General features: G+C 41.9%; 3 protein-coding genes across 4 annotated transcripts in view; all 3 read left to right on the top strand.

The window, feature by feature from the left end:
- The first annotated feature begins 806 nt into the window (after positions 1 to 806).
- Positions 807 to 4,914, top strand: LOC130193239 (guanylyl cyclase-activating protein 2-like). Its single transcript, XM_056413687.1, has 4 exons — positions 807 to 812; positions 3,053 to 3,256; positions 4,571 to 4,679; positions 4,787 to 4,914. Exons 1-4 carry the CDS (start codon positions 807 to 809, stop codon positions 4,912 to 4,914), a joined length of 447 nt encoding a protein of 148 aa, XP_056269662.1.
- Positions 4,915 to 7,570: 2,656 nt separating this feature from the next.
- Positions 7,571 to 10,842, top strand: LOC130193237 (zona pellucida sperm-binding protein 3-like). The gene is made up of 10 exons (XM_056413686.1): positions 7,571 to 8,111; positions 8,184 to 8,299; positions 9,015 to 9,118; positions 9,192 to 9,366; positions 9,484 to 9,598; positions 9,679 to 9,761; positions 9,840 to 9,985; positions 10,074 to 10,184; positions 10,263 to 10,370; positions 10,640 to 10,842. Exons 1-10 carry the CDS (start codon positions 7,746 to 7,748, stop codon positions 10,840 to 10,842), a joined length of 1,527 nt encoding a protein of 508 aa, XP_056269661.1. The 5' UTR covers positions 7,571 to 7,745.
- A 2,581-nt stretch (positions 10,843 to 13,423) lies between these two features.
- The window catches only part of LOC130192530 (C-Jun-amino-terminal kinase-interacting protein 1-like), a 43,052-nt gene continuing 35,533 nt past the window's right edge, over positions 13,424 to 20,942 (top strand). The window contains exon 1 of one of the 2 annotated variants that reach the window (XM_056412590.1): positions 13,424 to 13,517. In XM_056412590.1, the coding sequence (XP_056268565.1) occupies positions 13,441 to 13,517 (77 nt within the window). In that variant the 5' untranslated portion in view covers positions 13,424 to 13,440. Of the gene's footprint in view, positions 13,518 to 19,417; positions 19,480 to 20,942 lie in introns of those variants that run through there. The other variant, XM_056412591.1, reaches the window with a different exon arrangement.

The following is a 20,942-nucleotide window of genomic DNA, read 5'->3' as shown; positions in this document are numbered from 1 at the left end:
CACATGCAGTACAGAGAGCCGGTATAAGATGTGAGTAAGCGATGAAACAGGGTTTGATTAATGGAGCTCGGTTAGCCGCAGTTGATGTAATTTTCTGCGACCCCCCGGTGGACATTTATGAAATTACATGAAAGCATTGCATCTCCCACGGTGGAGATTAGACCTGTGATCACAGGCTCACGTTTCACTCAAGCCACTCAAGTGTTCGCTGCGTGCTTTAAAATGTTGTCTTTATGTCTATTTTTTTAAGATGATGTACCAAAACACACACACATACACACACACACACACACACACACACACAAGATGGCAAACACGCCTGTTACAAGCGATCCTCATTGATAAACAAAAAGCCACTCAGTGGGACCTCATAGCACCGTTTCTATTTTTCAATTAGTTTGAATTTTTTTCTTCACTTTTACATTTGTTTAAAACACAGTTGGCAGAATATTGGCAGTAGATTTTAAATGCAAAGTGTGTAATGTGCTTTATTTATTATGCATGTGTGATGCACACATAGCATTTGGGTCTGCATGACCCATGGAGAAATTAATAGGTTGCACAGATCATTTAGATTCCAGTGGAAGTATGACAAATAAACTACATGTTACGCTCTTTTGAAGATTATTTAATCTGAGATATCGATGCTATTGAATATTCTTTAGAAAAACAAATTGTGACAATTGTTTGCACTGGTCATCTCATTCCCTACATCCAGTTCCTCTATAATAATAACCTGTGTAAATCACACTGTAACCCACAATGCAACAGCTCCGGCCGTGAACCAGCACCGCCATCTAGTGGACATGATGGTACATGATGCAGTAATTCTGCAAAAAATAATTAGTTTTCTATTCATCAGTTGACCTTTAACACATTACTGGAACACATATATATATAAATATATATATATCATTTAATATATATATCAAATAATATAATACTTAAATATTATACATATATTATGTATATATATATATAATTGTATATGAATATAACATAATATAATATTTAAATATTATTTATATATATATTATGTATATATATATATAATGTAATATAAATATAACATAATATAATAAATAAGTATTATTTATATATATATATATATATATTATGTATGAATATACTCACTGGCTCCTTACCAGAAGTATAAATCGTCATCGGCCCAGACCAACGTGGGTGTTGCATCATGACATAAGTAGAAAAGTACAAAAAGGTATACAGAGCATCATTAATATGCATATGTTATAATAACATATCACTTTCCAATCTTGTTTTCTTTATTGTTTTTATCAAGGCAACATCAAAGCTTGATTGGAAAGACTCATTATGGCTTTCATTAAATCCTCTTAGTGATGGACTGAGTCTCTCTCTCTCTCTCTCTCTCTCTCTCTCTCTCTCTCTTAATTCAATTCAATTGGCTTTGTTGGCATGAATGTTGCAACAACAATATTGACAAAGTAATTGTCAAGACACAGCAACACAACAAATATACAATTCATATGGATAATAATAATAATAATAATAATAATAATAATAATAATAATAATAATAATAATACAAAATAAATAAAACATTTTGCAGTTAGTTTAGATTAATCTGGTTAATCCACACAGGAAACAGGAAGTGCCGTCTCCTCATTTTGACTCAATATCTCGTGGTATGAAGTCATATAAAATATTCTTTTCTGGAATTAAAGAGACGTTTATTTACCCATAAATATTTGCAACGCTCAACAGTTTCAAGTTGACGTGTTTGAGAATGGAGAGAAGGCATAATTATCTTTATATAAAATACCATTCATTTAGTTAAATCAACATTTTAAAGAAGTTTACGTTACAGAAAGGAAGATTAAATGAATCAAAAGTAGACTGCAGGATTATCAAAATTTCTCATTACAAAAAAAATGCAGCTGAATATTTTATTTCAATAACAATCTGACCTTTTTATGTATACATTGGTCACTTGAACTATAATGTGTGTTTGTGTATTTGAATTCACTCTAATGGATGCTTGAGGCTCCATTTGACCCGCATTGCACAGCAGCACTGGCATTGTTGTCGCATTGTTCGACTGTGTGGGCGGAGCCTAAACCACGGTGGGGTAGCCAGCGATGCATCCCCCGACGCGTTGGCACCAGCTATGTGCTGCACTTTGGGAAGTAGTCTCAAATCTGACTGAGCCACATTACCAGACCCAAAAAATGCAAATGAAACTAAATTATCCAAGCACCAAAAAAAGTCGTGAAGCAGGAACTCAAGATGTGTATTAGAAGCTGCCCCGCCGCCGCCAACCGTATTCTGCATGCATAAATAAGCAAAATAAAATGTCATTCCTCATTAAATATTCCAGAATGTGTTATGAATATAAATTATCTGAGCGTGAAGAGCCACGAATACAGTGTGTAACACCACGAGAGACAATTTAGAGGTTGTTGAAAAACACGTCCCGGATATCTCTGTGAGGTACCCCCTGCTCTGCGTTCATCTTAGTCACCTCTAATCGCCTCTCGGGGATTTCAACGTGGATTGCAGCACCCACGAACCAATGAAACGTCAGCAGGAGAAGAATCCATCACTATGCATCTGGAATTATTAAACAGAAGAAGAAAAAAAACACGTTTTCTTTCATGCTCATCCGGATTGTCGAGACACGTCAGTTGTGACCATCGGGTACGTAAAAACACCATTGGACCGATGAGGGATCCTGAGGGATCTCGTCTCCTATGTAATGTAATTAAAGAGATTCAATCCCGGCCCTAGTCGATGTGTCCTTGAGCAAGACCCCTGACCATGAGTTGCTCCCTGTAGCTGTGTCTACGGTGTGTGAATGTAAGTTGCTTTGGATGAAAAAGCATTGAGCTGAAATCTAATGAACCCCACCAACATAACCCCGGCGTAATCCCAAGGCCCCGCTAAGCGCCTGTCTCGTAGGCAAACTGGAGCTTTGGGATTCCACAACGACAACAAGATTTAAAAAAACACCCCTAACACTATGAGATGCCCATTTCAAAGTCCGGCCCCTCCGATGTGGGGTCCATACCCAAAAGGTGTGCGGCCTGTGGGCGGTTGAGTTCCAGGCCGGCCATGGGGCAGACGTCCAGGCCATTCAGGAGATGTACAAGAGGTTCGTCACCGAGTGCCCGAGTGGACTTCTCTTCCTGCACGAGTTCAAGCGTTTCTTTGGCGTGGACCCGACGGGGGAAGCGTCCGACGACGCCGAGAACATCTTTCGAGCTTTTGACAGAAATGAGGTGAGAGTCAAAACGCCCGGTACACCGGGTCCCACTTGTTCTTATCCGGGGCCGTCGCTCGTCTTATTTTAGGGGGGGCTGCAGCCCCTTTTTAATGTTCTTTAGCCCCCCCAAATAATTTGGCATTAATTCGTTACATTTTTTTGTGACGTGATTAAATTAAACTATTCTTTCCCACATGGACACATTATTTATGAGCAAGCTATTTTGTTCGAAACTGTCTCCAGTGAGCGAGCGTGAATTAAAAAAATACAAGAAATAAATATCGACATCTCTCTGTTCTTTGCATTAATATACATTATTGTAATACATTTGTTCCATTGAATGGTACATTTGACACTGAGCTAGTTCATCTTTATCTCATTGATAGAGTGCAAATGAGCATAAAATATCACTATGACCCTGAAATTATGTCTCTTGTGTTATCAGCTTCTGAATGAAGCAAAACTACAGAGTAACATCACTTTGTGATTGAACCAATCTTTATGACGTCATTAAACTAAACTACTGTTTACCACATGGACATGTTATTTACAGCTCTAATAGACTATCATGAAGCTAGCTAGTGTGTCAGGGGTTAGCAGTTCCGTCTGTCAATCAGGGGGTTGGCGGTTCAATCCCCACCCTAGTTGATGTATCCTTGAGCAAGACACTTAACCCTGAATTGCTCCTCGTAGCTGTGTCTACGGTGTATGAATGTGAATTGTTTTGGATAAAAAAAAGCAGCTAAATGAAATTGTATGTACATGACAGCATATTATATTATTATTAGACGTTTCTTTGCCATAACTTGGCCAAAGTGTGTGTGTTCCTGCCAAGCTTGATACAAGGCTGATATTTTAAAAAGGTGTTCGCAATTCACGGAAAACTACGAAGCCAACATCTGTACCTGGTGACTGGGATGCTCGTTACAGGTGTGACCGCGGGCGTGAAAATGTGCGGATTTTATCGTATGATCCAAGTCTGAACCTCATCATTCTCCTTTTAATTCAGATGAAAACGGTTTTCCCAATGGCAATATATTATTGTGTATTTTAACTGGTAACACAGGAATATGTATCTGCTCTCTGATCAATGATTCTTCATCTAAAGCTAAAAAAAACCGGGCAAACTGGCTTAAAGGCTGTCAATGCATTGAAATCCATATTTGTTAAATCATTAACAAAAACTTGTATTTAAAATATGGGATGATAAATTAAGAAGTGTAAAAAAACAGTCAATCTTCGTGTATTCAGTCTGCAGTGCATCAGCTTTTAGAAAAAAAGGCTGATATTTCATTACATATAACATTTTGTATTTTTGTATTTTATGCAGAGCCTCTATCGGATAAAGAAAGGCATAAAGACCGACATGTGTGATCCACAACTTTCAGCAGACGAGGTAGCGGATCGAATACTACGGGCCGTGGATAGTGATGGTGATGGTGAGCAACAGTTACGGCATGTTATGCAACAACAACACTTTAGGAGAGGGAATATTTTCTTCTTTAGATGGATAACATTAATCCAGACGATGGATATTGTTTCACAGGTCATATCAACCTGCAGGAGTTCATCAGAGGCGCACAGGGGGACCCTTGGGTGCTCAACATGTTGCAGCTGGACATGAACCCGGCTGGATGGGTGCTGGAGCAGCGGAGAGGGAGTGCACACTTCTGAAGGACACGGGTCGTTTCCATGTGGCCAAAAGGAGAACAACATAGGCTTTGAATTATGTTTCATAACTGGCTTTTAGTAGCAAAATTATAATAAGTCAGTTTATTGGGTTAAGAATAATAACTTTTTAAAAATTCTATTCAAGTAACTATATATATATAATTATATATATATATACAGGACTGTCTCAGAAAATTAGAATATTGTGATAAAGTTCTTTATTTTCTGTAATGCAATTTAAAAAACAAAAATGTCATGCATTCTGGATTCATTACAAATCAACTGAAATATTGCAAGCCTTTTATTTTTTTTTATATTGCTGATTATGGCTTACAGCTTAAGAAAACTCTAAAATCCTATCTCATAAAATTTTAATATTTCCTCAGACCAAGTAAAAAAAAGATTTATAACAGCTGAGTGTTTGTCAAGGCTCAGGAAACCCTTGCAGGTGTTTCGAGTTAATTAGACAATTCAAGTGATTTGTTTAATACCCTACTAGTATACTTTTTCATGATATTCTAATATTTAGAGATAGGATATTTGAGTTAAGCTGTAAGCCATAATCAGCAATAAATCAGAATAAAAGGCTTGCAATATTTCAGTTGATTTGTAATGAATCCAGAATGCATGACATTTTATTTTAATTGCATTACAGAAAATAAAGAATCACAATTTTCAAATTTTCTTTTTTCAGTACAGTATATTTATATTTATATAATTAAATATATATATAAAATAATATAATACTTAAATATTATTTATATATATATAATGTATATATAATTGTATAATATAATAATTACATAATATTTATATATATATACATTATGTATATATATATTATGTAATATAAATATAAAATAATAGAATATATAAGTATTATTTTTATATATATATATATACAGTGTCTGTGAAATTGAATATTGTGATGTCTTTATTTTCTGTAATGCAATAAAAAACAAAATGTCATGCATTCTGGTTCATTACAAATCAACTGAAATATTGCAAGCCTTTTATTCTTTTAATATTGATTATGGCTTACAGCTTAAGAAAACTCAAATATCCTATCTCTAAATATTAGAATATCATGAAAAGTATACTAGTAGGGTATTAAACAAATCACTTGAATTGTCTAATTAACTCGAAACACCTGCAAGGGTTTCCTGAGCCTTGACAAACACTCAGCTGTTATAAATCTTTTTTTTTACTTGGTCTGAGGAAATATTAAAATTTTATGAGATAGGATTTTAGAGTTTTCTTAAGCTGTAAGCCATAATCAGCAATATTAAAAGAATAAAAGGCTTGCAATATTTCAGTTGATTTGTAATGAATCCAGAATGCATGACATTTTTGTTTTTTTAATTGCATTACAGAAAATAAAGAACTTTATCACAATATTCTAATTTTCTGAGACAGTCCTGTATGTGTGTGTGTGTGTGTGTGTGTGTGTGTGTGTGTGTGTGTGTGTGTGTGTGTGTGTGTGTGTGTGTGTGTGTGTGTGTGTATACTGTTCTCAAGTCACAGCCTTCTTGTTTAAAAGTGTAAATATGTAAATATGGTTCTCCGCATTTCAATTTTTGAGTGCAAAAAAATAACTTTACAAGAACATTATTATGCCTGCGTTGTGCGTATTGAATTAAAGTCCATACTGGACAGTAATCTGGTTTTCCCTGTTGTTAAAGGCAGTTTGTTTTTCTATCCTATGATACAGTAACAATCACACAGTCATTGTCATGTCCTGCTCACATGTCTGACAATATCTCTCTTCTTTCCACTGAAATATACCCCAGATGCAAGCTCCCCTCTTTATCATAAGTGTTAAACCTCCTGTTCCCATCTCGACCACAAGAGGTCAGCACTGTGCACCTTCCCTCAGCCAGCTGCATGGCCCCATCCTGCAGTCACACAGACCCAAACACCCTTTGCTCACTTAATTATTCCCCCTGTGAGTCAAACTGCAGGTTACTAGATCAAATATTATCTCTGGTCTCTCCTCAATAAGCAGAACACGTGATGTGGAGTCGCTTCCACTGAGTCTTTGAGTCACATCACAATCTTTGGATTCACTCGCAGAGGCCAAAGAATCTCTGAGCGCGCGTCAACTGTTGATGCATCTTTAACTTCTTCTTCTTCTTCTTCTTCTTCTGTTGCTTTTCATGGTGGTTGGCAAACATCTTCTGGGTGCATTACCGCCACCCTCTAATCTGGAGTGTATTCTTAATGAAAGTAAATAGTAGTTCTAAAAATACAAATGAAAACAAAACAAAAAATATACATATATGAAAAATAAAAGTAAAATGAACTCTATATTCTATTCATTAATCGTGTCGCCTCTAAATTTTCAAGCAGAATCTTCCAGCATACATCACTAAAGTTTCTCTTTGGTACATTCTTCTTCTTCTTCTTCTTCTTCTTCTTCTTGGTGTTTAACGGCGGTTGGCATTCATATAGTTTGTGCATTACCGCCACCCTCTGCTCTGGAGTATGAATCAGACAGTAGGCTCTCTTTAACCCCAAAGAAATTATAATTAAAAATTAAAAAATGAAAAAGGTATCTATAATATAAAAAGAATAATTAACCCTCATCCCTACATATTCATAATATTTCCCTCTCCTATCTCTCTTAACCCCTACAGACCACAGGTACTCTACAATTGAGTCCTATAGAAGGGGTGACACCAATCAGGCTGATTAGTGGATGATTGGCCTCAGGTGTGTGGCTGCTGTGATGAGGCTGATTGTCTGAGTATAAAGTAAAACATGCTTCCTTCCTCATAGTGGGTCAGACAGGAAGACAGTGTGCAGTCTCAACCAGTTTGCTCCTCTTCAGTGCAATGAAGACCTCGTGCTGCTTGGTTCCCCTCCTGGTTGGAGTGTTTTTCAGCTCATATTATGCGTTTCCTCCCACAGATCACACTCTACGTGCTTTGAGTCAAACTCAAATCATGGGGAGCTCCCAACACTCTCTGCGAGAAAAGGCTCCAGCGGCCGAGCAGCAGGTGAATACCGTCCGAGTGACCTGCCACCCGGACTCCTTGGAGATTATTATCGACGCCGACTTGTTTGACGTTGGAGTTCCCGTCAACGGCGATGAATTGCGCCTTGGAGTGGAGCACGATGACTACTGTAGAGCGACGATGTCTTCAAGAGATGAGTTCAGGATCCTCGTTGGACTCGTGGACTGCGGCACCAACCAAAGGGTGATTTTATTTATATATTTGTCAATTTTATTCTCTCACTATACTAGTTTTAAATGCTTCTACTCCCCGCAGATGACTGGAGACACCCTGGTCTACACCAACCTGCTCGTGTACTCTCCGGTGGCTTCTCCAGTTGGGCTGGTTCGAATGGAAGAGGCTGTAATTCCAATTGAGTGTCGATATGAAAGGTTTGTTTTTAACCTTTAACCACCAAGCTTTATTTGGGCCTCTGCTCCAAAAATGGCATCCACAAACTAAAAAGGCTGTATCTCTGCAACCACTAGGTCTATTTTAATTTACTTGTTTTAAACATTTTTTCTTTTGTTCAGATGTGTACATATCGGTCTATATGTTACTGGGTAAGAGTAAAAGAAGATAGCACAAATAAAAAAATAACTATTTCAGGTCTAACTTAAATAAAAGCACTTCCAGGATGATTTATATGTTTGGAACGAGGCAGATGAAGAGTTTAAAACTCTCTCAAATCATATTAAAATATGTTGACATTATCTCTGCAAAGTTTGACTGTGAAAAAGTGAAGCAGAACAAAGTTAGAGATGTTTTGGTCCAGAGAATGTAGGGGAGGTCTCAAAAATGGCCATTTTGGATTTTAATTTTCTCATGTAACAAACTATATATTTCACTGTTATGTCACTCATAGTGTTCCATATATGCATATGCAGCATTTCAAAACTTTTGAATAAGAAAAAATATGTCTTTTTTAAAATTGCTAAAACTATATTTTTCCTAAAACACATGTGTGCGGCTCAACTCGGCAGGGGATGGGTCTATTTTCTCGTGTCTACGGTTTCCAAAGGGTTAAAAGCGTGTCTCTTTTTAAAGTGCTCGAGACACTTTCTTGCCATTTTATTAAAAATGCTTTTTCTGTTTGGTGTTTTCAAGGAAGTACAGTCTGTCCAGTTCGCCCCTCATGCCCACCTGGATCCCCTTCATGTCCAAACAAGCTGCAGAGCAAACTCCAGAGTTTGACTTGAGAATTATGAGAAGTAGGTTTCTCTAATTCCTCATGTTTTTTTACCTATTTGCCGTCACTATATGCATATATTATAATGTGTGCAGACGACTGGCTCTATCCAAGGAGCTCTAACGTCTTTACCCTCGGCGAGCCCATCGGCATCGAAGCCTCTGTCCGAGTCGGCCATCACACGGGGCTCCGAGTGTTTGTGAACCGCTGTGTGGCGACGCTTCGCCCCGACGCGTCCTCCGAGCCCAGATACGTCTTTGTTGAAAATGGGTAAGCTCTTAAAGATTACTGCATTCTGACTTTTATGACGAGTCTACAAATTGAAGAACTCGTTTTGCTCTAGAAAAGACTATTAGAAGAGCGGATTAAATTCTCTCTTCTCTCCAGGTGCTTGGTTGACTCTCAGCTCCCAGGCTCCAGGTCTCACTTCTTATCCAGGACGCGGAACGTCGAGCTCCACTTCACCATCGACGCCTTTAAATTTCACAACGAGGGCGGCGAAGTGAGGCTCTGCTTTAAAAGTGCTCGAGTCACTATTACACGTAGATTGTTTTCCCACATTTAAAAAAAAATTCCTCTCAGCTCTACATCACATGCCACCTGGATGCCGTACGAGCCAACGATGCAGAGGCGCCAAATAAGGCGTGCACCTTTGTGAATGGCAGGTAAGCTCAGAGCCACCCTGAAGCGTGTGAAATGCAGCGTGAAAGAGGAAGCGCGTGCATATTGTAATGTGTTTCCAGATGGCGGTCGGCCGACGGGAACGACTATCTGTGTGGCTACTGCCAACGTCGCGATGAGCCGAGCAGCCCCGGCAAGTTTGGTCCTCGTGGGTTTGGGAAGCCGGAGGAACCTGAACCGTTGTGGAGTGGACGGAGAACCAATGCAGGTTGGGTTCCTTGGAGAAACTTGTAGGGGGGGGGGGGGGGCTGCAATCTAAGGCTTCACACATGGTTTTGCAACTTTTAATTCTTTAGTGGGGACACGGGAGGCCAGAGTGGGTCCCATGATTGTCTTGCCAGCCAAGAAGGTCTCCAAACCGTTGGTGTTTGGCAGCCAGTGGAGAAGTGGAATAAATACCAAGAAAGGTACCGTACCAGTTTTTATTGTATGCTAGACATTTGTGTTCTGCAAAGAAATATGTTAAAGGATAAATCATCTTCCAGACGAGCAGGGCCTCCTTCCGGGTTCACGCTCTACGCCCGACGAGGCGGTGGTTCAGACTTTGGAGTCAGCGCAGAATCCAGATGAAGACGGTGGAACGGGTCTAGAAGGTAACATTTAAGCGATGAGTTACGAGAGGCGGTACTTTGTCATCAATAATTTCGCAAAATCTACTTTATTGAGTGATCACTGATATGCAACGCTCGGATAACTCTAAACGTCTGTCGGACCTTACGGCTGAATGAAGTACACCTCGTGACTCTCGACCAATCAGAATGCTTGATTTCATCTACCCGTATTATAATTTGAAATATTAACACTTTTTGGGTGGATAAATGACACTGGCATGGCAATTAAAACCATTTACCTGTACTTGCAGATGAAGTTGATGTGGAAGTCTCTGCAGATGAAGATGTGGAAGTCTCCGCTCTTCCAGAAAAGGAGTCGACGGAGGACGGCGCCGTCACGTCGGCCCTCGACGGCGTCAGCCCGACGGTTCAGTTTCCTGTGAATGGGACCAACGCGGCGCATGACACTGAATCACAAAATGACCTTTCAGATACAAATGACTCTCAAATATAATAAACTATTGCTTTTAAATTGATTTGTGTTTGTGTGCTGTTGATGCATCGTTAGTTAAGAGGACCAGTGTGTAGAGGATGGCGGCCTCGAGCGAGACGTTCTAGATTTGCAACCAGCTGAAACCCTCGTTGTTAAAGCAGTCTTCCCACTACGGGTTGGTACCTCTTGGCCGCTTCAAACAATGCTGCGCTAATTATTCAAGATGGCCGAGTCAAATGTTACAGTTCCGGTCAAGGAGCGGAAGTTCCTTCAGAATATAAAATCAGATCCTGATTTCAAAATAAGAGTAACGTCTCAGGTTTTAAATGGCATCCTTTTCATGCAACTTCTCTAAATAAAATGTCATTAATTCTCATGCATGGTAACAATTATAACTTCCAAGTGTTTCCTATTCTGTTTTTAAGACTCGTTTCCATAAAACCCACGACAACTCAATACCACCCATTGTTGCATTTTACCCTCGGTGCAAAAGGTGAGTGTATTTAATCACTAAAATGTGTGTATTTGAGATTCTAGTGTATCTTCCATTAAATGGTTTCAAAAATGCTGGTGGCTCCAGCCAGACGAGTTGAAAACCACAGACCACACCGGTCACATGTTCTTAGCAGCTCACTGACTAAAAGCTTTGAACAAAGTTATTCTAATGTCAAATTATATTATAAATGGTATACACTTAACCATTAAATGCAAAGACGGTTAACTATGTTCGGGAGTAGTTGCACCCGGCCCTTTAAGAGGGCAGCCATCATGCTGATGTAATGAGTTTTACACCAATTTGACTTTTTAGTGTAAAGACAAATCACTTTTTATTCTCAAGTCAGGTATTTATTTATGTAATAACTTTTTTGTCAATATGTAGAACTAAGAAATAAAATACACCTGTTACAAACATGGCATTCACACACTGATGAATATTCTGGGTCAGATAGATAATCTAATACTGACGGGCCTGATGCACCTCTGTTTATCCTCCTTCGCAGCCCCGCTGCTGCCTTCAGGGTCTCCTCGTAAAACTTCACGCAAGGAATGTGACGCGTTTTCCATGCCCTGTTAGCAGGCACGTGCACAGATAGAGCCCTAGTGGTGCTCAAGCACCAGCCCTTTTGCCCTGGATGAGTAAAGTGCCCTTTTTACTGGAGACACGTTTTTTTTATTCATCCGTATTTAAGAATAAAAGTTACTCTTTCTGTCATCAAGTCCCCCCAAATGTGTTTTAATATCCGACGGGGCATTTATTTGAGTTATTGTGAGAATTTCGCCTAGACCCGCCCCGCGCCGCTCACGAGCCCCCCCCCCCTCCTCTCCCTCCCCCCGCCGAGCCCCTCCTCCTCCTCCGCGCAGTCCTCCTCGCGCCACCAAGCGGCTGCACCTCCTTCTCTGACCCGCAGCACCAGACCAACAGGTCATGACGGTGTTTGTCCCCTGACGTTGTTTTGTGATAAATCAACCACAACATTAGCGCTGCTGAAAACATGACGTCACAACTGGTCCGTCGTTTCCTAAAAAAATAAACAAACAAAAACTCTGTGATTTCAAAGCCTCGTCCAGCTGTTTAACTGACGTTAGTTATGTTTAGAGAATAGAGAGAGAGAGAGAAGAGAGAGGAGAGAGAATTCAAGAGAAAAGAGAGAGAGAGAAAGAGAGAGAGAGAGAATTCTTATTCCGTTCTATTCAACAGGGGCTAGTCTAGGATTTGCATGGCCAGACTGAAAAAATATATCATAAGACCTAGGCCGGGCCGTATCGGGCCCGCGGGCCTTAGTTTGAGGACCACTGCTCTTGGCTGTTGATGTCTATCAATATCGCTCATTTTGAAAATGATGTAAGAGGGCAATACGGATCTGTATCAGACCAGTGAGGAGGGCAATACGTGGCTGGCATGACGCCCATTAGCCAATCAGAACGCTTGTACTGTTGTTGCTATATAATAATTCATCTTTATTCATAAAGAAAATGTAAGCTAGCGGTCTGATGCTGCCCAGAGGAGACGCAGGTTGAGGATGTATTGCATCATCAGTGTATTGCTGCTTATGCTTCAACTCTGTCAGAATTTTTTTTGGGCATTGGGTGCCCTTTTTTTTGGTTTGAGCACCTGCCCCCCAAAATGTCTGTGCACGAGCCTGCCTGTTAGTCATACGTTATTAATCAGCCATATTAAGATTTTACCATATTGTGGTTCGGCTTTGGTTGACATGTTTACTGAATCTAGTCTCTGGCCATGTTGGCATATTTACACGTTATGCTGCCTAATACTTGGCTTAGTTAACAATGTTTAACAAATCTTATTACTCCTCTATATTCTTCTACTCTTTTTAAATTGTAGGCTAATTTAAAAAATCACTTGCTCAACGCACCAATACATTTGCAATTTTGCATCCACGGGGCATCAAAAACCACAGAGACCTGTTCTCCCCCACGGTCCATGAAGGCATCACTTTATGGCTGCGTCGCCGGACCTCAGGTGTCTCTCTCTCTCTCCTCTCTCTCTCTCTCTCTCTCTCTCTCTCTCTCTCTCTCTCTCCCTCTCTCCCTCCCTCTCTCTCTCTCTGCTGGGCGGCTGCTGCGCGAGCCCGATGGAGGGTCTGTAAACAGGCCGGCATGGCGGACCGAGAGAAGAGGAAAGCCAGCCCGCCGTCCGGACGCCACCTGCGGGTCAACTCGCCGGCCAGCTTCAGGTAAGCGCCTCGAGGAGAGACGCGCGCGAGCGGCTGTTGAGCGAATGAGCGACGAGCCCCGCAAAAACAACAACAACAACAAATACACAACAAGCCCGAAAGTGCTGATGCTGCTGCCGGCGGCGCGTCTGGCACCGATCGGCTCTGCGGACCGCAGTGTGCGTGTGTGTGTGTGTGTGTGTGTGTGTGTGTGTGTGTGTGTGTGTGTGTGTGTGTGTGTGTGTGTGTCGCGTGTGTCGCGTGTGTCGCGTGCGCTGTGTTTTTGGGCGTGTCTGAGACCAGCGCGAGCGCTGACATGGAGCATGCAGGATTAATACATGTGTCGCAGACTTTATTTGTGTGTTTTTTGGGGGGGGTAGTGAGCTGCTTCAAACTGAAGTGTGTAATACCTGCAGCGAGTTCAGGCCTCTGTGTTCATGTCGGCCCGGTTATTGATCTCCAATAATCAATATCACAGGTTATTAGAGTGTTATTGTGTGTACAGCACTAATGAGTCATTTATTGTTGTTATTATTGTCTCTGGGCAACATATCAGAGAACTGTGGTGTTCAGCAAACACATTTATATTTAATGACTTTTTTAATGCCTTAAAAAATGTGCTAAATGCCTTAAATCCTATTATTTTAGCATTTTTAATTGGCAACTTAAAGCTGGAGGTTTTGTGGGGGGAATACACACAATTAAATATTTTTCTTAAGAAATAAATGTTTTTTAGTGTATAATTAAGTGGTTATAATAACATGTGTGGCAGCAACAGTGCAGTAAAATTCTTAAGTGGCTATAATGTGACATAAGAGGACAACAGGTTAAGTACAGTTGACTGTATACTATTTCGTAAGTTTGTGTTCAATCAGATATTTTAGATAATTTTAATCTGTAATTGTTCACGGTTAATGTTTCTACTCTAAGTTCCTGTTGCGATGGACATTTTTATATCGTACAGAATGAATTATCAATGAGTTGCATTCAAACGTAATTAAATGGATGGTCGATAATACAAACAGCAACAGTATAGACAGTACAGGGAGAATAGAGAATGGAGTGAATAGAGAGAATGGAGAGACTAGAGAGTACAGAGAGAATAGAGAGTAAAGAGAGAATAGAGAGTAAAGAGAGAATAGAGAGTAAAGAGAGAATAGAGAGTAAAGAGAGAGGGTTAAGGCGATGCCATCAGGTGGAACGTGCCATGTTTTAAGGTTTAAGGTTTAAGGTTTAAGGTTTTTTATTTGCCATCTGTCAGAGAGAATAGGGAGAATAGAGCAAATAAAAAGTAAAGAGAGTATCGAGAGAATAGAGAGAATATAGAGCAAATAGAAAGTAAAGAGAATATATACAATAGAACAAATAGAGTGAATATAAATTACAGAGAATAGAGAGAGTAGAGAGAATAGAGAGAATAGAGAGAATAGAGAGAATAGAGAGAATAAAGAGAATAGAGAGTAGAGAATAGAGAGTATCGAGAGAATAGAGGAAATAGAGTGAATAGAAAGTAAAGAGAATAGAGAGAATAGAGAGAATAGAGAGTAGAGAATAGAGAGTATAGAGAGAATAGAGAAAATAGAGTGAATAGAAAGTAAAGAGAATAGAGAGAATAGAGAGAATAGAGAGAGAGCAGAGAGTAGCTTCAAGGGGACGGTTGGTGAGCTGTAGTTTAACCTGCAGGTCAAATCAACATGTTGGGAGAGCTGAGCAGGGATTACCTGCATGCTGGTGACACACACACACACACGCATACACACACACACACATACACACATACACACACACCTATACACACACACACACACCTATACACACACACACACACCACCGCCTCATTAGCCGAGCTGCATCCATGCTCCACTACCGTCTGTCTTCGGCAGAGTCGCTCCAGCAGTGTTTGATATTTCTGACAGAAATATATATTCATATATATATATATATGAATATATGTATATATATATATGTATATATGTATACAGTATATAAATAATAATGTCACAAAGTAGCACAGATGAAACCACGAGGCGAGACGAGCAGCAGAAGCAGAGTTTGAGTAGTGCGACTAATTTAAGACACAACTGTGATCCAGATGTCAATTAAAGTGTTAAATTAAGGATTAGCAATGAGTGAAACTTTTCATTCATGTTTATAGTTGTGAGAAATTACGTGAAACAAAACAAAATACAAAAGAATCAAAACCAGACAATAAAATGTGTAATAACAATAAATAAATTAAGTGAAGGAATAATGTCAGCTCTCTTTACTGTCACCCCCAGGTCATGTCCTTCCAGTCACCCCCCTGCACATCACTTAATTCTTCATTTAAACAAACGTAAATACACATAATGCTTCACCCTAAATACACTTAAACATCCTTAAACACACTTAAATACACTTAAATACACTTAATTATTAATTTAAATACACTTAAACACACTTACATAGACATAATTATTCATTTAAATACACTTCAACACACTTAACTCTTCATATAAATACACTTAAATACATTTAAATACACTTAAACACATACTTCTTCACTTTAAATAAACGTCCATCTCTGAAACCTGCCTGTCTGTGCACTTTAACTCATACTTATATTTTTAATTATCGTACTGTGTTTATTACCTTCGCATTGAAAATGCGGAAGGTTATGTTTTGATCGCCGTGTATTTATTTATTTATTTATTTGTATGCGTGTTATTCGCATAACAAAAAAAGTTTTAAACCGAATCGCATGAAATTTGGTGGGATGATTGGTTATTATCCCGGGACCATTTCATTCGATTTTGGGATCAATCGGGTTAAAGGTCAAGGTCAAGGTCATGAAAAGGTCAAACTCTTCTTTTTACCATAGCACGGTCAATTTTTATCCAATTGGCAACTCATGCCAACATGTTCATAATTCAATGCCCAATCTAGTGATATGCGAAGGTATGCGCTCTACCGAGTGCCCGTTCTAGTTCATTATTGTTGTTCATGTCATTGTGTTTCGTTGCACCACCCGCCATGACACATTCCTGGCAGATGTAAATATACAAAGTTTCTGATTAAAATGACAAGCGAGAGAAAGTAGAGCCAAGATAATCCACAACCTCCGAGGGGGGAGGGAGGGGGAGAGAGAGGAAGAGAGAGAGAGAGGGAGCGGGAGAGAGAGAGGGAGGGAGGGAGGGAGAGAGGGGAGAGAGGGGAGAGAGAGAGAGGGAGGGAGGGAGAGGAGAGAGAGAGAGGGAGAGAGGGAGAGAGGGGAGAGAGAGAGAGATGGAGAGAGCGCTAATGTTCCTCCCGTGTGCCGTGGCGTTGGATGTCCTGCTAATGCAACCATTAGTATCCACGGGGTAAAAACCCAGAGACGCCGTTCTTCCCCACGGTCTGTGAAGGCATCACACAGTTAGTTCATCTAGCATCATCTGTGGCACAGGAGATACACTTTGAAATGTGTGTGTGTGTGTGTGTGTGTGTGTCGAATACAACGTGGTGTTGGATGTCAGACTGGTGCATTATGGGGGATCACTGGCAGCTAATGAAACCAGAGATCCCTCTGGAGACCGAGCAGATTCTCCTCGTATGCAGTTCGATATTTATCTTATTATTATTTGTAACCCCATCATCAGATTTTCAAGTGTCTCTCAGATTCACCTTGTGGGGGGGGGCTTGTTGTTTGCTTTGTTTTTTTAATTCGCGAGAGAATTTAAATCGAGCTGATTTTTAATTTAACCCACAGCAGAAGCTGAACAGTTATTGCTCTGGTTGCAATCCCCCCCCCCCCCCCACACACACACACACCACCCCCAACATTCTCATTGTTTATGGCTGTCGCTCAATTCTGCTGACATGGCACGTTCCACCTGATGGCATCTCCCCTCTGCCAATAGTTCTCTCTCTCTCTCTCTCTCTCTCTCTCTCTCTCTCTCTCTCTCTCTCTCAAATGGAAACAGGGCTTTATTCCTATTTTTCTTCCTTTCAAACGATAGTAATAAAATATATTATGATCGTAACAACCCAGTCAGAGGACACGGCCTTCCTTTATCACATGCACAGATCTGAAGGCCGAAGGTCCTATAGCGCCACAGTAATGACAATAACATAATAACAGCCTTTATTTATAATAATAATAATAATTCACCTGACACAATCACAGTGATTTCATTGTAATGGCCAATTAGCAAATGAGCTGAATTCAGCTTGTTACCACAAACCTCGGGGCCATTACAGGGTTACACACACACACACACACACACACACACACGCACACACACGTCTTGTGATACCTCTCTCTCTTTCCCTTTATTCTCTCAACACGAAGGTGAACGAACCGTCCTCCTTTCACTCCGACACCGACCACGTTCTCTCCGTTCTGTGTGTTCTGAGGCGTTGTATGTTCCTGCAGCGTGTTCACACTCGTGTGTGTGTGGGGGGGGGGGGAGGGGGGAAGCTCCTCTGGCGTGTGCGCTCCATGGGCTCTGGGTGGTCGCCGAGGCCATATGGCCGCGTGTTGGCAGCGAGGAATTGGTGGGTTCGACCTTTCTGAGGGAATGTTTGCATCCTGGGCCTCTCTCTCTCTCTCTCTCTCTCTCTCTCTCTCCTCTTCTCTTTTAAAAGTTCAAGTTGTTGTGGGTGTTGCACACGTGTGGCAGAACAAAATGCTTTTGATGTTATTGTTGTGAGGCGTGCTTTGCTTTCTGGCCACTAGGGGGCAGAGACACGTCGTAACCAGCGGACCGGGGGCTCAACAATAGAATGAACACGTGACTTTTATCTTTTCCTGTGTGTGCAGATGATGAATGTACATTTGTATTTATTTCTGCACGATTCAAACAATAAAACATGAATAAAAATCACAACAGAGATAAATAAATATCAATAAGGCCTCATGTTAAATTTAATACTTAACATTTGTAAAAATTACAAACTTAAAATGAAAAATGCACAAGATAGACAACAAAAGAAAAAAGAAAGAAAATAATCTAATATTCTCTCCTTTTCTATTGCCCCCCCCCCCAGAGAGAGAGAGAAGGGGACATTAAGAGACTTATGATCATAAATAATTAAGCATGACTGTGTTTTGCAGAGAGAGGGAGAGAGAGGAGAGAGAGAGGAGAGAGGGAGGAGGTAGAGAGAGAGAGAGAGGGAGGAGGGAGAGAGAGAGAGGAGAGAGAGGGAGGAGGGAGAGAGAGGAGAGAGAGAGAGGAGAGAGGGAGGAGGTAGAGAGAGAGAGAGAGAGGGAGGAGGGAGAGAGAGGGAGGAGGGAGAGAGAGGAAAGAGTGAGGAGGGAGAGAGAGAGAGGAGGGAGAGAGAGGAGAGAGGGAGGAGGGAGAGAGAGAGGGAGGAGGGAGAGAGAGAGGGGGAGGGAGGAGGGAGAGAGAGAGAGAGAGGGAGGAGGGAGAGAGAGAGAGGGAGAGAGAGAGAGAGAGGGAGGAGGGAGAGAGAGAGCTAATGTTCCTCCCGTGTGCCGTGGCGTTGGATGTCCTGCTAACAGCAGCACTTTCCTGAGGTGGCGTAGTAATGATGTACATGAGAATGAGTAAACATCAGGGAGGAAAGGAGGGAGGGAGGGAGAGAGGGAGGGAGAGAGAGAGAGAAGTAGGTTATATAACACTACTCTACGGTGCTCCTCCGCTTGAAATACTTCCCCTCTTCCATCTCCCTCTCTCCTCCTCCGGAGGATGAGCGGCAGCAGCAGGCTCTGAGGCGGACGCCTCTCCCATCGACCCCCCGGGGGGAGCGGCGCCCCTCCTCCTCCTCCTCCTCTCCTCTCCTCCGGCTCTCTTCCTGCTCGCTCCTCCCTTCCTCCCTCCCTCCCTCTCTCTCTCCCGCCCCCTCCCTCCTTCCTTCCTTCACTTTCTAACCCCAATCCTCCTCCTCTTCCTCCCCCTGCTCCTCCTCCTCTCCTCTCAGCTGTGGATGCCCTCCTCACTTGCAGTATGGACTCGGGAGGGGAAGGAGAAGAGGGTTGGATGGAGGACCAGTGGGAGAAATGGTAGGACACCTCTCTCTCTCTCTCTCTCTCTCTCTTCCCCATGCGTTGTCTTTTTATATTCCTCCCTTCACGCGGCTGCGTGTGACCTTGTGAGCGCCGCCGTCTTCTTTTCTTCTTCGTCTCCTCGCGACAGTAAATGTCGTCTCCTCGCCTCCTAAAGCTCAGGTCAGGCGTGCCCTTGAAGGAGAGCGGATGCATATGGCTGTGTGTGTGTGTGTTTGTGTGTGTGTGTGTGTGTGTGTGTGTGTGAGGGTGTAGCAGGCGGCAGAGGTTTTCGCCGGTTTATGCCGACCCAAAAATAAGACCCCGGAGAAAACACACACTGTGTGTTGCCGTGTGTGTTGCAGTGTGTGTGTGTACGTGTACGTGTGTGTGTGTGTGTGTGTGTGCGTTGTCACATGCGGGAGAAGCATTTTTTCGGATTAATTTGTGCAGAGTTTGTTTTCATACGGCGGATGACAAAGGAAGGGTGGGGGCTGGGAGAGGGGGGGGGGTCATGATGGGACAGTCCTGGTCCCGGTTCTGTCCTAGTCCTGGTCCTGGTCTTGGTCCTGGTCCCGGTTCTGTCCTGGTCCTAGTCCTGGTCCTGGTCCTGGTCTTGGTCCTGGTCCCGGTTCTGTCCTGGTCCTAGTCCTGGTCCTGGTCTTGGTCCTGGTCGCGGTTCTGTCCTGGTCCTAGTCCTGGTCCTGGTCCTGGTCTTGGTCCTGGTCCCGGTTCTGTCCTGATCCTAGTCCTGGTCCAGGTCCTGGTCTTGGTCCTGGTCCCGGTTCTGTCCTGGTCCTAGTCCTGGTCCTAGTCCTGGTCCTGGTCCTGGTCTTGGTCCTGGTCCTGGTTCTGGTCCTGGTCCTAGTCCTGGTCCTGGTTCTTGTCCTGGTCCTAGTCCTGGTTCTGGTCCTGGTCCTGGTCCTAGTCCTGGTCCTGGTCCTGGTTCTGGTCCTGGTTCTAGTTCTGTCCTTGCAGGAGGACGAAGCCGACGAGCTGATGGACTTTGTGTCGCCTCGTAATCTCACAGCGAGAACATAAATGTGTGAATTATTCGGGGGTTATTCTCGGTGTGTGTGTGTGTGTGTGTGTGTGGGGGGGGGGGGGGTGTTCATGCTGTGACGACTAAACCTGAGGCCTAACGTGTGCGTTGTGTGAGGTGTGAGTGCTTAGAAGTGTCTTTTACAAGTGTAACAACATCCCTAGTTGTGTGTGTTGTTTTGTACCTTTGTGATTTTGGTCTATAAAAAGCATATAATTTTCATTTTTCTCACCGCTGTCTTCCTTCTCCCTCCACTGTCGACGGCATGCTCTGTTTTTTGTGTGTGTTTTTGTGTGTTTTTTGTTTGTTTTTGTGTGTTTGTTGTGTGTTTGTTGTGTGTTTGTTGTGTGTTTCTTTCTCCTTCCTGCAACTTACTACGAGAAGAAAGTCATCTTAATAAATAAAACGAAGCTCGGGGACCCTCCTCTTCACTGGATGC

This window comes from Pseudoliparis swirei, chromosome 4 (genome assembly GCF_029220125.1).
Source record: "Pseudoliparis swirei isolate HS2019 ecotype Mariana Trench chromosome 4, NWPU_hadal_v1, whole genome shotgun sequence".
Classification (NCBI taxonomy): domain Eukaryota; kingdom Metazoa; phylum Chordata; class Actinopteri; order Perciformes; family Liparidae; genus Pseudoliparis; species Pseudoliparis swirei.
The sequence above is the reverse complement of the archived record's forward strand: the minus strand, read 5'-3'. Positions and strand labels throughout refer to the sequence as shown.